Source organism: Pseudorasbora parva, chromosome 13, assembly GCF_024679245.1.
Source record: "Pseudorasbora parva isolate DD20220531a chromosome 13, ASM2467924v1, whole genome shotgun sequence".
In the NCBI taxonomy this organism is placed as follows: domain Eukaryota; kingdom Metazoa; phylum Chordata; class Actinopteri; order Cypriniformes; family Gobionidae; genus Pseudorasbora; species Pseudorasbora parva.
In genome coordinates, this window is record NC_090184.1 from 32,569,162 (window position 1) to 32,582,566 (window position 13,405).

The following is a 13,405-nucleotide window of genomic DNA, read 5'->3' on the forward strand; positions in this document are numbered from 1 at the left end:
TTTATATATTTATTTATATATATCACATACACACACACACAAGTGCTGGTCATATAATTAGAATATCATCAAAAAAAATTGATTTATTTCACCAATTCCATTTAAAAAAGTGAAACTTGTATATTATATTAATTCATTACACACAGACTGATATATTTCAAATATTTATTTTAATTTTGATGATTATAACTGACAACTAAGGAAAATCCCAAATTCAGTATCTCAGAAATGTATAATATTACTTAAGACCAATACAAAGATTTTTAGAAATCTTGAAAAGTATGAACATAAAAAGTATGCGCATGTATAGCACTCAGTGTGCTCCTTTTGCCTGAATTATTGCAGCAATGCGGCGTGGCATGGAGTCGATCAGTCTATGGCACTGCTCAGGTGTTATGAGAGCCCAGGTTTGTCTGATAGTGGCCTTCAGCTCTTCTGCAATGTTGGGTCTGGCATATCACATCTTCATCTTCACAATACCCCATAGATTTTCTATGCGGTTATGGTCAGGGGACTTTGCTGGCCAATTAAGAACAGGGATACCATGGTCATTAAACCAGGTCCTGGTTGCTTTGGCACATTGTGCAGGTCCTGTTGGAAAATGAAATCTGCATCTCTATAAAGTTGGTCAGCAGCAGGAAGCATGAAGTGCTCTAAAATTTCCTGGGGTACGGCTACATTGACCTTGGACCTCAGAAAACACAGTGGCCCAACACCAGCAGATGACATGGTACCCCAAACCATCACTGACTGTGAAAACTTTACACTGGACCTCAAGCAATGTGGATTGTGTGCCTCTCCTCTCTTCCGCCAGACTCTGGGACCCTGATTTCCAAAGGAAATGCAAAATTTACTTTCATCAGAGATCATAACTGTGGACCACTCAGCAGTCCTTTTTATCTGTAGCCCAGGCGAGGTGCTTCTGACGCTGTCTGTTGTTCAAGAGTGGCTTGACACAAGGAAGGCGACAGCTGAAACCAATGTCTTGCATACGTCTGTGCATAGTGGTTCTTGAAGCACTGACTCCAGCTGCAGTCCACATCATACTTCAGTTCTCAAAAATATTAATATATTTTTTTTACAAAATGAATAGAAGCCTTGTTAAATGACTATCGTTTTAACTTATATGGTGGAGGTGACGTTTGCTAGAAGGATCGAGTGAGCGATCTGTAAGCAACTAAAATAACGTAGTAAGTTATGAGACGTATCTACGGTTGTATTTTGTAATACAAAATAATATTACCTATTGTCATTAGACACACTATTTAGTTGTGTATTGTACTTGGAGTTTCCTATTGTTACTGTACTAGGATCTTGCGTCTAGCATCTAGACAATGCTGTCTCTTTCAATTTAATCAGAAATTGTTTAGACAGTCAATAAGTGTCACTAATCACTACTTACTGCTTGCAGGAATATAGTTGGAAATTTTCCTTTCTTCAGTTTTAGATGCTGAGCGAATCTTGCTTGATATTGTCCCAGCCCAGATTAGAAAAACTATGAAAAAACTATCCGCTGTGAAAAGGGCTGAGGAAACAAACAATTTTTAATCAAATTGTTGCGGTATCCGATTATAATAAACATCAACCATGACTGTTGACATTTTTTATCTGTGGGAAGGGTATGAAAAGTCTTCACGTCCCCTGCACAGTCTGGTACATGACACTTGTTTCCATGAGCTGCTGTTTTCACTATCCTTGCGTGACGCTTGTTTATCTGCAGAACCCCCAATGATTCCGCCTGGCTATAAACATGGGCTGGCATATGCAAATGTTGGGGGTGGACATATTAATGATCCCAGCGATTGCGTCAAAGTTGGTATTATGTTGAGATTCACCTATTTTTTTCATGGTGTTTTTCATGCTCGAGATTTACATAAGAAGGAGGAGGCAGTGGTGTTTGAGACTCACAGGATGTGATGTCCATGTACTGAACTCTTATTATTTCACTATGCCAAGGTTAATTCAATTTGTCATTCTAGGGCACCTCTAATGTGCTTGGACACAGAGCTCTGTGAACAGCCAGCCTCTTTTGCATTGACCTTTTGTGTCTTACCCTCCTTGTGCAAGGTGTCAATGGTCGTCTTTTGGAAAACTGTCAAGTCAGCAGTCTTCCCCATGATTGTGTAGCCTACAGAACTAGACGGAGAGACTATTTAAAGGCCTTTGCAGGTGTTTTGGGTAAATCAGCTAATTACACATCAGATGTGTCACATCAGATGTTCAATATTGAACCTTTTCACAATATTCAAATCTTCTGAGATACTGAATTTGGGAGTTGTCAGTTATAATCATCAAAATTATTTGAAATATATCAGTCTGCGTGGAATGAATGAATATAATATACAAGTTTCACTTTTTGAATGGAATTAGTTAAATAAATCTACTTTTTGATGTTATTCTAATTATACGACCAGCACCTGTGTGTGTATGTATGTATGTTTGTATGTATGTTTATACTCTTGTACAATTTTTTTGGCCTACATAGCATAGCATTGGCAAGTAACTGTCAGTTGGCTGGTAACAATTTTTTTTTTTTCTAACAATGCAATGTTGTGACAACATGAACAACGCTGTACTGTTGACAGGTCAGTGCTGCATCGTCACAAAAACTTTAGCCATTACAATGTAAATATTCAAGCGCTGGAACACTCTATAGGAAATGTGTTACTCATCCGCTGTGTGGGAAGTTTTAACATCCAAAGTGCACACCCTGAAAGCCACTTCTCAGACAGTGTGCAAAGTTGAGCTTTCTTTCATGGAATTTCCTTTTTGGCTGGTAAATTTTCTTAAGTCACCGACCATTGGAAGGCAGAAAAGTTAGTTTAAGGCACACAGATGTATTCTTTTATTGAGCCCCCTTAAAATTATTCTTAATCATCAGAAGATCTAGCAATAATAGTGTAAAATGTAGAAAAGATTGGCACTTTGAGCTGTGTTTGGCTGTGTAGCACCTGTCGCTCTAGATATCCATCTGAAGGATGCCAACATTAAGAGAGAGTGAGTTACAGAAGTTTATTTTTAACAACATGCTTGATCACTTCTGTGACCTCAACCATGTTTTTATGCATGTCACAAAGTGATGCCTTTGTGATGTTGCAAAGAGGTTGTTATTGAAGAATAGGGCAGCAAAAAACAAAATAATCCCAACAAATTCACTGATCGTGTGTGAGGCTGTGTTTATAATATATTTTCTTACCTGAATGTCTTTCTCATTTAGTGAAAAAAAGAGAATTCATTTATAATGCAAACTTATACACTCACACATTTTAGTGATGCCATGACTTAATTAGTGTTTGTATTGCTTTAATGAAAAGTTGTCTATTGATTTAAGAGATGCTGTAAAAATATCTTGGCCTTGGTGCTGTCATAATCCTGAGTCATGACACAAGAAGCAGACACAAAGCTGCCTACAGTCACAGCCTTTAGGAAATATAATGGCCTAATAAAAATCAACTCTAGGTTCACAATGTTTTTAAATTATGAATAGAATAAATCAGAATATATTATAAATATGCAGTATTACCCAACTATTCTCTAAAACATCCCATGATGCTCATGAAGCCAGCTTGCAACATTTCTCATTCTCCTCCTAATTTCCTTTCTTCTTCTTTTTTTACTGTACTAATAAAGTACAAAATAATAGAAGTAGCATAAAAGCCCACCTTTTTTCATTTCTGTCTGAGAAAGCAAGCTTCCATTACATCATAAAGGTCGGCGTCATGCTGTTATCCCCAATTAGCCAATCGAAATATCCCTACATAAGAGAACATGTAATCTTCCCACCCAAAATAGCCCGTCTGGAACATACTAAACTGACAAAATGTCACTCTCTCACGGCGAGCAACGGTTTCTCTGAGATGCATGTTTCCTAAATGGTTGTCTCCCTGAAAAGATGGATTAGGAATATGTTCTCCTTTTTTAGTAATGTTATCACCCTACTTGCATTTTATGCGAGCGTTAGAGAGATGTATTCCTATGTACGCATGTATATGAATTTATGCGTCTGGCTCTTTGGGGTCCTGGAGGCCTGTTTTGTGTAACACACCTCAGCCAAATCAGTTAAAGTTTGATTTCTAATTTGTGTGTGACATTTCTCTTTGGTTTCGGCGTGTGTGTGTGTGTTTGTCAGCATGTCGGAGCGTGGTCTTTTGTGCAGAGACATGTTTACATTCCTCAAGCTGTGAAAGACTGGCGGCGTTGCTCCCTCTCTCTTTATCTTTCCTTTTATACTTCTATTTCCCCCCCCCCTTTTCTCGCTTTTTTGTGTTTGTGCGGATGGACTGGACTGAGTCACATTCACAGGCTGCCCACTCCAGCTGTCATGATGGTAACTGACAGGGAGTTCACAGCGCGAAAAGGAGAGAACTGCGGATAGAGGCGAAGATAAACTGAGATTGAGTGGGCTGCGAATGCCTCGTGCTGATTTGTAGACAGAGTAAATGACAGATTTATGTATGTGTGTGGGTGTTTGTATGTGTTATGAGGAAGTGAATGCATGGACATGCAAACACGGACATGGCTGCTGGTAATAACTGATGGCTGGGAAAGGGCAAAATTCTAAAGGTTCTGTTGGCTGGTTTGAAGGCTTTTCAAATGTGAATTGTCACTGTTTACTCACTCACATTGTTCCAAACCTGTAATCTCCTTTTCTGTGAAAAACTCAAGCTATTTTGATATTATGGTCACACTAAGGCTGACAAGCTCTAAAATTACAAAAAGTACCATAAAAGTATCACATAAGTAGTCCATATGACTCATGGGCTGTGTGGCTTCTGAATCTGAAGCATACAATAGATTTGTGTGGAGAACAAACTGAAATGGCTGAGAAATGGCTCTCCATGGAGTATTATTGAGAGAAGTATCAGTGTCTATATAATGAATGAATTTTTTGTTTAAATCAGATTTTTTTGGGGGGAATCTGTTGTTCATAAATCGACCTGATTTCCTTCCTCCTCCTCCATCCCCCCCCCACCCCCCCAGCAGGAAACTATGGTGCTTTTGAGGAAGACGCTTTACCAGAAAAAAATACCAGTATATGTTTTGAAATGTCTATCTTTGAGTTACACGGAAGAAGGAAAAAGTGTCATTTCTTTAACAGCCCTAGAATGAAAATCGAACCTGTCTTTTTCTTTCTCTGTAGATGAATATAAGAATAAGGGAGTGGAGGAGGTGAAATATATGCGTGGAGAAGAGGACAGAGTAAACGCACGCAACCAGGAGAACCTGGTGAGATACAAAACATGCTCTCTCACAAACACACACACACGCACACACTCCTGGGAAATTCTTCTTGTGCAATGCTATCCTTCATCTTTTGTTTTTTTTATTTGCAAAGACAATGTTTGAGACACATGTGCCTGATTTTTGCTTATACAATGAGAAGGTGAATTAAGTGAATGCAGCACACACGTGTGCCGACAAGTTTGGAATGTGTGAGAGGGAAATTCTGGCATATTTTCCCTGTTTGTCACAGACTCTTATACGTAGAAACTCACATTACCAGACAAAATATTATTGAATTTTTACTGAATCTTTTCCTATACTCACACACTTATATAGTAATTACAATAGCTGGGTAATAACTAGGTACTAAACCTAATCTTAATTAATGTAGTTACCTTGTATTACTCTGTACTTTCTTAGGTAAGTTCACTGTAAGTGCACATACTGTAAAACAATGTGCAACTCAAATATTCTTAAACGTCAGGACTGATTCTTTGCCTAATCAGGATGTTTTATCAACCATAATATTAATAATAATCATAAAAACATAAATAGTACAATAAAATATATTATTGTATTAATATTATTAATAATGTATTTTAAAAAAAATCAATTCAGTATACACATGCATATTAACACCCCCCCCCCCCAATAACTAATAATGTTTTTATTTTTATTTATTTATTTATTTTGTTTATTTGAATAGGGACAAGTATGTCACATAAACACGTTACATACTACAACATTTTAGCCGAAGCTAATTCTCAATGTCCGTCCCGTCCCTAGTGAGCCTTTACAAAATGAAACGATACACAGTAAAATTAAACAAAATAATACAATATAAACCAATATCAACAAAGCTGACAATCAGTGTCAAGGTGACATTTAGAATTAAGCCATGTGTTTAGCTACTTTACTTTTAAGACTTTATGTAAATTACCTTTTATGATTGGCTAACCTTTTCACCTGTTAAAGGAGTAATAATGTCACTGCCAAGATGTTAAATACTGGTATTGATATGCAAATGTAGGTTGTCATATGTTAATGTTAAATGTAAATGTTCTCTCTTGGGGTGTACGATGCATAATTACTTTTTCATTTCAAATCCAAAATACAGTTCTCAACCTATCCTAGGGAAATGTAAAAATACCTCCTAAAAATGTTATAATTATATAATAATATATCAAAACAAATAAATAAAACTCCAAATGTGACCAATTTCAAATCATAATAAAATAGATGTCATAATTCTACCCTTAATACTCACTACCCTTAAATGAATATTTTCATCATTATAACCAAGAATAAGAAGTTAATAATTGTGTTTTTGCATCTTAGTTTCCATAAATGGTCTGGTTGTATTGTGAACGAGGATGTCTACGTGCATAGTACACTGAAGAATTTTATGTCAAATAGAGCCTAAGTCCTATTTTTGATTATATGTACCCTTTAAACTGGCCTGCTTAATGAAGCTGTACAGACAGAGCAGGTGTTCGGATTCCCATGTTTTCCGACAAGGGGGGTTAGAGGAGAATAAAGACGCAGTGAAAGCGAGGGCAGCCCTCTTTCTTGCTGTCTCTCAGCAGGGCAGCATTCTCATTAGCAGTGGCCAGAGTAAGGTCACTCCCAGGGCCTCTCTATCATGCTGTGTTCCAGACAGAGGAGCCGGTTCTGGCCCGTGTCCAGGAGCCGACAGGGCCGCCGCACCGGAGGGCCGCCAGAGACAGTCGGCATTTGGCTTTGTTGTGAATAGTAGTAAGTTAAAACGTGTTCTTTCCGTGTGTGTTTGCAGGAGAAGAGCTCTGCTCTGCACAGGACCAAACAGCACAAAGAGGTGCCTGGGCCCAGTGCCAACAAGACGAAGTAAGTGGGTTTATACATGTCTTTCCGTTTACGGTGTGCGTGTGTTTCTGTTTGTTTTGTGTGGGTGTGGGCATTAGAGTTCTTGCTCTGGTGAAAACGTGCCAAATGTCTGTAAATTGCGTGTGGTTTGTTTTGATATGTAGCCTGTCTTATCCCCTCTGGATCTCATTTGCATGTTCCGTTTGGGCGTAACGTGCCATATGGTTCGCAACTTATTGTATGTAAACATGATGTGTTTATTGCCGTCGGATGTAATTATCGATTTCAAAGCATAATTATTTCTAGTGCATTTCCATCCGTAACAATAACACAATTGTGATGTAATACAATAAACAAATGAAAATAGGCTAACAGTTTACAATGGTTTTCTCTGTGAAAAGTATTTTAATAAGCAATTTCTGAAAGAAAGAAAAAACTGTTGATGTTTGAAATCAACCCAAACAAACACTACAATGACATTTAAACCTGTCCTGTTACTATAGCTAACATTACAACAGCATCTATTGGTTTTGTGAAACCGCAAAACCAGCGTTGCTCATTTATGGAGCAGAAACAACGCACCCTCAGAGTCTTATTTTTTAGGCCTCCCCTCTTAGGTCTCTCCAGTGCTGGAAAGCTTTTCTAATATTTACACGGATCCTAAAGCTTGCCTGATCATGATAACCCTTCTTTTCCACTGATAGTCCTCTGACCTTTTCTCTTTTGTAATATGTCTCTCAGCCATATCTCTTTCTTCAATCTTTCCTCAAATCTCCCTCTTGCTCACCTACTCTCTTCCCCCATCATGAGTGGACACGCCTCCTACAGCTGATTGGTTAGCTTGGTCCAATCCACTTTCAACAGTGTTTCTCAGAAATCACTTACTGCACGTTTAAAGGAATAGTTCAACCATAGATGTACATTTTGTCTTCTTTTTTTCAACCTTCAAATTAGGCGTGTAACCAATATACCAGTATTTATAACCATAATATTTAAAAAATGAAAGTGTTCTCATTTAACTGTTATGTGTGTGACAGCGCTTCATGTTTTGCACTTCATAATCAATGATTCAGCATCACTGCACACGGAGACATAATGGGCCCAAAACACCACCATAACCGATCGGGAGGGAAGAAATGTATAGACTGATAGCATTATTTATTCATTTATTTAGTCCAAATTTCTATAGCTGTCACAATAATATAATATATAATAATAATATTGTCAACATGAAAATTGCGACTGCCGTATTTGATTTAATTTGCGTTTGTATGGATAAAAGCTTAAAAACTTAAAATGAAAAATATATTTTTGTTCAATGGAATAAGAAATATTATTTACAATCACAACATCAGGTTAAATGAAGAATAAAATCATGGCATAATTTTTGGGTGATCTAGCTCTTTATTAAACATTTAGTGCTTAACTGAGCAGTAGTTGAAAAAATAAGTTTCAAATTATAACTCTTTAAGTGTAAATGAATTTATGATCTGTTCACCATTAATATTTAATTTGTTTATGACTTAAATGGACTTTACTTTTTACTAGGCTTTGATGAACATTACAAACACATTACACGGAAAACTAATACATATGGTGTTCAAAATGTCTGGATGAAAAGAAATTATGTTCGGGGGCATGTTCATTAAGAATGAACAGTTCATTATTGTTTTATGTGTGTGTCGATGGAGTAATGCTCAGTTAATGTGGTGTGTGTGTGTGTGTGGGGAAGCAAGGGTTTATGGCCCCTGCTGTAATGTGTCTATAAAAATGATTCCTGCCCAGCCACTCTGGATCCTACAGGAGCTGGTAGCTTTGTATGTGTGTGTGTGTGTGTGTGTGTGTGTGTGTGTGTGTGTGTGTGTGTGTGTGTGTGTGTGTGTGTGTGTGTGTGTGTGTGTGTGTACGTGTGTGTGTGTGTGTATGTGTTCTTTATACTTGTTGTAATGGAAAATTCGAGTGTATTTGTTGCTTCCCTTCTTCTACCCCCACTAACTTGAACTTCCTCTCCCTCTCTCCCTCTCTCCCTCTCTCCCTCTCCCTCTCTCTCTCTCTCTCTCTCTCTCTCTCTCTCTCTCTCTCTCTCTCTCTCTCTCTCTCTCTCTCTCTCTCTCTCTCTCAGCATACATACATCAGAGAGCCAGCAGGAGTTCTTCAGAATGCTGGATGAGAAGATTGAGAAGGTGAGGGCGGGAGGAAAAAACGAGGCAGGGAGCAGATGGGTTAGAGATTTTAAAGAGACCATGTACACGAATCCTGCTCGTTTATCTAGATTGTGACATTTAAAAGATGGTCTTGTCATTTTGCCATGTGCGCAGACTGTCTGGTACTTCCTGTAGACCTCTGGAGATAAAATGATATATTTATGGCTCTGCTTTTTTCCATTACTTCCTTCTTTCTCTCTCCCTCTCTTATCTATCTTTGTGTCTCTCTTGAGGTCCAAGATCAATTGGTCTAAAATGGATTAAATCTAAAACATTTTAGGTTTTGTTTAAAATCAATTGAAACAGGGTTACATAAAGACTGCAGAAGAAAGGTTTTCGAACCATTTAGGACCAAATAGCTGCGCTCATTTCATAAATGATTCAAAATCAAATCTGTTCTTCAGTCGTCAACATTCCTTATATCTACATTGGAATAAAATGCATTTACATATACATACAACTACATATAGATGTGGTTTGGATCAGGTTTGTCACAAAATATATTTATTTAAAAAAATGTAGATTTTTTGTCTAAACAAAGTTGAAGATGGTTAGGTAGCCTTATAAAATGTATTTTTTCCATTGAGATGTTAATTTAACATCTAACCTGACAAGACATGATTCCAGTGATTGAAGCAGTTCGTCTTTTCACATTGACATGAAAATGTCCAATGCCATGACAATTGATCGGCCAATCAGAACCGTTTGCAAACAGAGCCCTCATCCAATGCACTGTGCTGCTTAAAATATATATGTTTATATTTTCATGGTTTTCCATTGGGAATATGATCAACTTGCACTACAATATCCAATGCTTCTCAGCTTCCACAATCAGTCTTTTTTCATCCATTTTTGGTGTTTAATATTCATGAGGAGAGGGATTTTGGTCCAATGAGGTTTTTGTTATGAGTGGCATTACTCGGCAACTGACAAAATGAAGTGTTTTTTCTTTGCTGCTAGTTTGGACAAACTGGAATTCACTTATTTTCTTTATCTGTCTCTTTCAATATTCTCCAGGGGCGGGACTATAGCTCGGAGGAGGAGGACGATGTGACATAGCAGAGAGGTGCCAGATCTTGCCAGAGATGGAAATGGAGAGAGAGTGTGATCTCAAAAATCAGTGTTTCCTATGTCTGTAACACTGTCGGTCTGAGAGCGAGTGTGCGTGCGAGTGCGTGAGAGAGTGTGCTTGTGAGAGCGAAAGAACGCAGGACTTTTCCTCATAGGCTGTTTGCACCCTTGACCCCTTCTCCTCTCTTGGGGTTGCCTTGCTTTTGAGATCTAGATGGTTTTGGGTGAAGAAATAACAGCTTGATTGATGTATTATCAACACGGACTCACTCTGATGTGAAATCTGGACCCCCACCCCACCCCCCAATCCTCTCCGCTCTTGTCCTCCTACGGCCAGCATTGAAATGGCCCCTTCCTCCGCCTGGCTGTGACGGAGCCATCTGAGAAATAGAGAGATTATGACGGGGGGAAAGCGAGAGTCCCCTCCCAGTCCTTGATTTAAGTGGCAGGACAGAGGAAAAAAACGGACATACGGAGGAACGAGAAGAGAGCTGATGAACATTCTCTGGAGATAGTGGGGAGTGAATGTAAAGATGGAGTGATGTGGGTTTTGGAGGGGTGCATTGAACAAGAGAGATATTTTATTAAGAGCGACTATATGAACGAACTGTCTGATTATTTTGATAAGAGCGATGTGGAACGTTTTTGAACATTTGATCTGGACTCCTGCCTTTTGAAGGACTTTATTTTTTATTTGTCAAGATTTATTTTATTTGTTCCATAAATGTGGTGTTTTTTTGTTGTTGTTTGTTTCCGTATTGCATAGATCAGATCTCCTCAAGCTTGTGCTATAAAGGTCAGGGCTGTGCAGTGACCCCATACCACACTCGCGCGCTCTCGCTCTCTCACACACACACATACACATGCAGGGAAAGAATTTAAGCTAAAATAATCACCACACCCTCTTTCCACACAAACGACTTTCAATTTGTATATCCTGCTATTATTTGTAAAGTTCTCAGAAATTGGATTGAAATAGTCACACTAGTTACCAGCAGTTACCCACACATCCAAATATATCCCTTACAGCCACCCGTAAACGGGCAGCATTTAACTTAAAGATCTGTATTGACTGTTTATGCTGCTCTTTAATACAGGTAATGGACTGTGAAAGAACTTGGGTTGTCTGTTTTTTTTGTGTGTGTGTGTTTGTGTTAATCGGTGTCAGAAAGCCAGGTCTGACTGTGTTAATCGTTGTCAAACGAATGAAATGTTTGTCGTAGACCTGTGTATGTTTAACTACAGTGTTTACCTCTGTTCCTCACCCTGCCTTTCTCACTCAGTAGTATTTAGTCGTGTTGGCTAAAATGCATCTGGTTGTCAGCCTGTACACTTACAATTCATGGAGACCACCAAACCAGTATGAGGTGAGGTGGGGTCACTCTTGAGTACACAGCGTTGGTCGAGCATCTGTCATTTATAATTACTGGATTGAATCCTTTTTAATTTTTATTTTCAATGTTTTCTTTTTCTATTAAAATATACGACACAGGAGCTATGGTTTTTGTTTGTGTGCTGTCTCACTGATTTAATTGGTTGGTGTAGGATGTGTGTAGGTACGTACGTACTGCTTTGCTGACATCATTAATCCATTCTAGCGTCATATTTCCTGTTGGTGGTCTGAGTCATAACGTTAAAAATACTTAATGGTTTCTGGGGTAGAGTTTCAAATGCAAGAATGTTCAGATTGCATTGCCACCATATGTTAAATTGTACACCTTACAAATATTTAACTATATTATTCAAATAGCTGTACAACGTCACGTGCTTTCTGAGAATCAATACAGAGACGGAGATATTAGGAGATGTTGACAAACCAACGGAAAGCATGTGCTTTATTTTCACTCACTTGTTGTGGTTTGTCTCCATCTGGAGGTTGAAGAGCGGAAATGCATTAAAAATGTCTAGCTAATACATGCCAATAAGGACGATACAGTTTTGTTTATATTGAATCATGATTTTAATATTTTAGATGCTGTGATTATTTCGATTGTGATTTTAGATTACTGTGGGTTCCTTTTAATCATTTGTTTTCCCTTTACTAGTACTTTTCAGTGGTTCTGTAAATTATTTATCAGTAATTGTCTCCATATTACGAAGTGAGAACTGTGCACAATATTTTATAATGCAATATGTAGTTTTAGATGTTTTAACATTTTACAACACTGGACACTTCAACCAGGGCATTACAATATTCTGACTAGCAACAGGATCCCAAAAAGATTGATAAATTACATTTTACAATAATTACATTATTACATTATATATATATATATATATATATATATATATATATATATATATATATATATATATATATATATATATATATATATATATCATAAAAGTACTCCCAAGTTTTAAGTTCTCCCACTTAAAAATCATGGAGGGGTCTGAAATTGTCATCATAGGTAATGTCCACTGTGAGAGATATAATCTGGAGGGGAAAAAATCCAGAAATCACAACGTATGATTTTTTTTAAACAATTTTTTTGTACGATACAGCTGCAAATAAGTATTTAAACACCTGTCTATCAGCTAGAATTCTGACCCTCAAATACCTGTTAGTCTGCTTTTAAAATGTCCACCATAACTAAATGTATTATCCTTAATTAGATGCACCTGTTTGAGGTCGTTGGTCGTTATCTGCATAAAGACACCTGTCCACCCCATACAATCAGTAAGAATCTAACTACTAACTTGACCAAGACCAAAGAGCTATCCAAAGACACTAGAGACTAAATTGTACACCTCCACAAGGCTGGAAAGGGCTATGGGGAAATTACCAAGCATCTTGGTGAAAAAAGTCCACTGTTGGAACAATCATTCATTAGAAAATGAAAGAAGCTAAACATGACTGTCAATCTCCATCGGACTGGGGCTCCATGCAGGATCTCACCTTGTGGGGTCTCAATGATCCCAAGAAAGGTGAGAAATCAACCCACACGGGAGGAGCGGGTCAATGACCTGAAAAGAGCTGGGACCACCTTTTCCAAGGTTACTGTTGGTAAAACACTAAGACGTCATGGTTTGAAATCCTGCATGGCACGGAAGGTTCCCCTGCT

The 13,405-nt window shown here is 37.9% G+C and overlaps 1 protein-coding gene across 2 annotated transcripts in view; it reads left to right on the forward strand.

Moving 5' to 3' along the window:
- Positions 1 to 11,834, forward strand: part of zgc:92140 (uncharacterized protein LOC447854 homolog) — a 39,916-nt gene extending 28,082 nt beyond the window's left edge. For both annotated transcript variants that reach the window (XM_067413990.1, XM_067413991.1), the window contains exons 3-6: positions 5,141 to 5,226; positions 7,016 to 7,086; positions 9,188 to 9,248; positions 10,287 to 11,834. In XM_067413990.1, coding sequence (XP_067270091.1) covers positions 5,141 to 5,226; positions 7,016 to 7,086; positions 9,188 to 9,248; positions 10,287 to 10,328 — 260 coding nt within the window. In that variant the 3' untranslated portion in view covers positions 10,329 to 11,834. The remainder of the gene's footprint in view (positions 1 to 5,140; positions 5,227 to 7,015; positions 7,087 to 9,187; positions 9,249 to 10,286) is intronic.
- Positions 11,835 to 13,405: the final 1,571 nt, after the last annotated feature.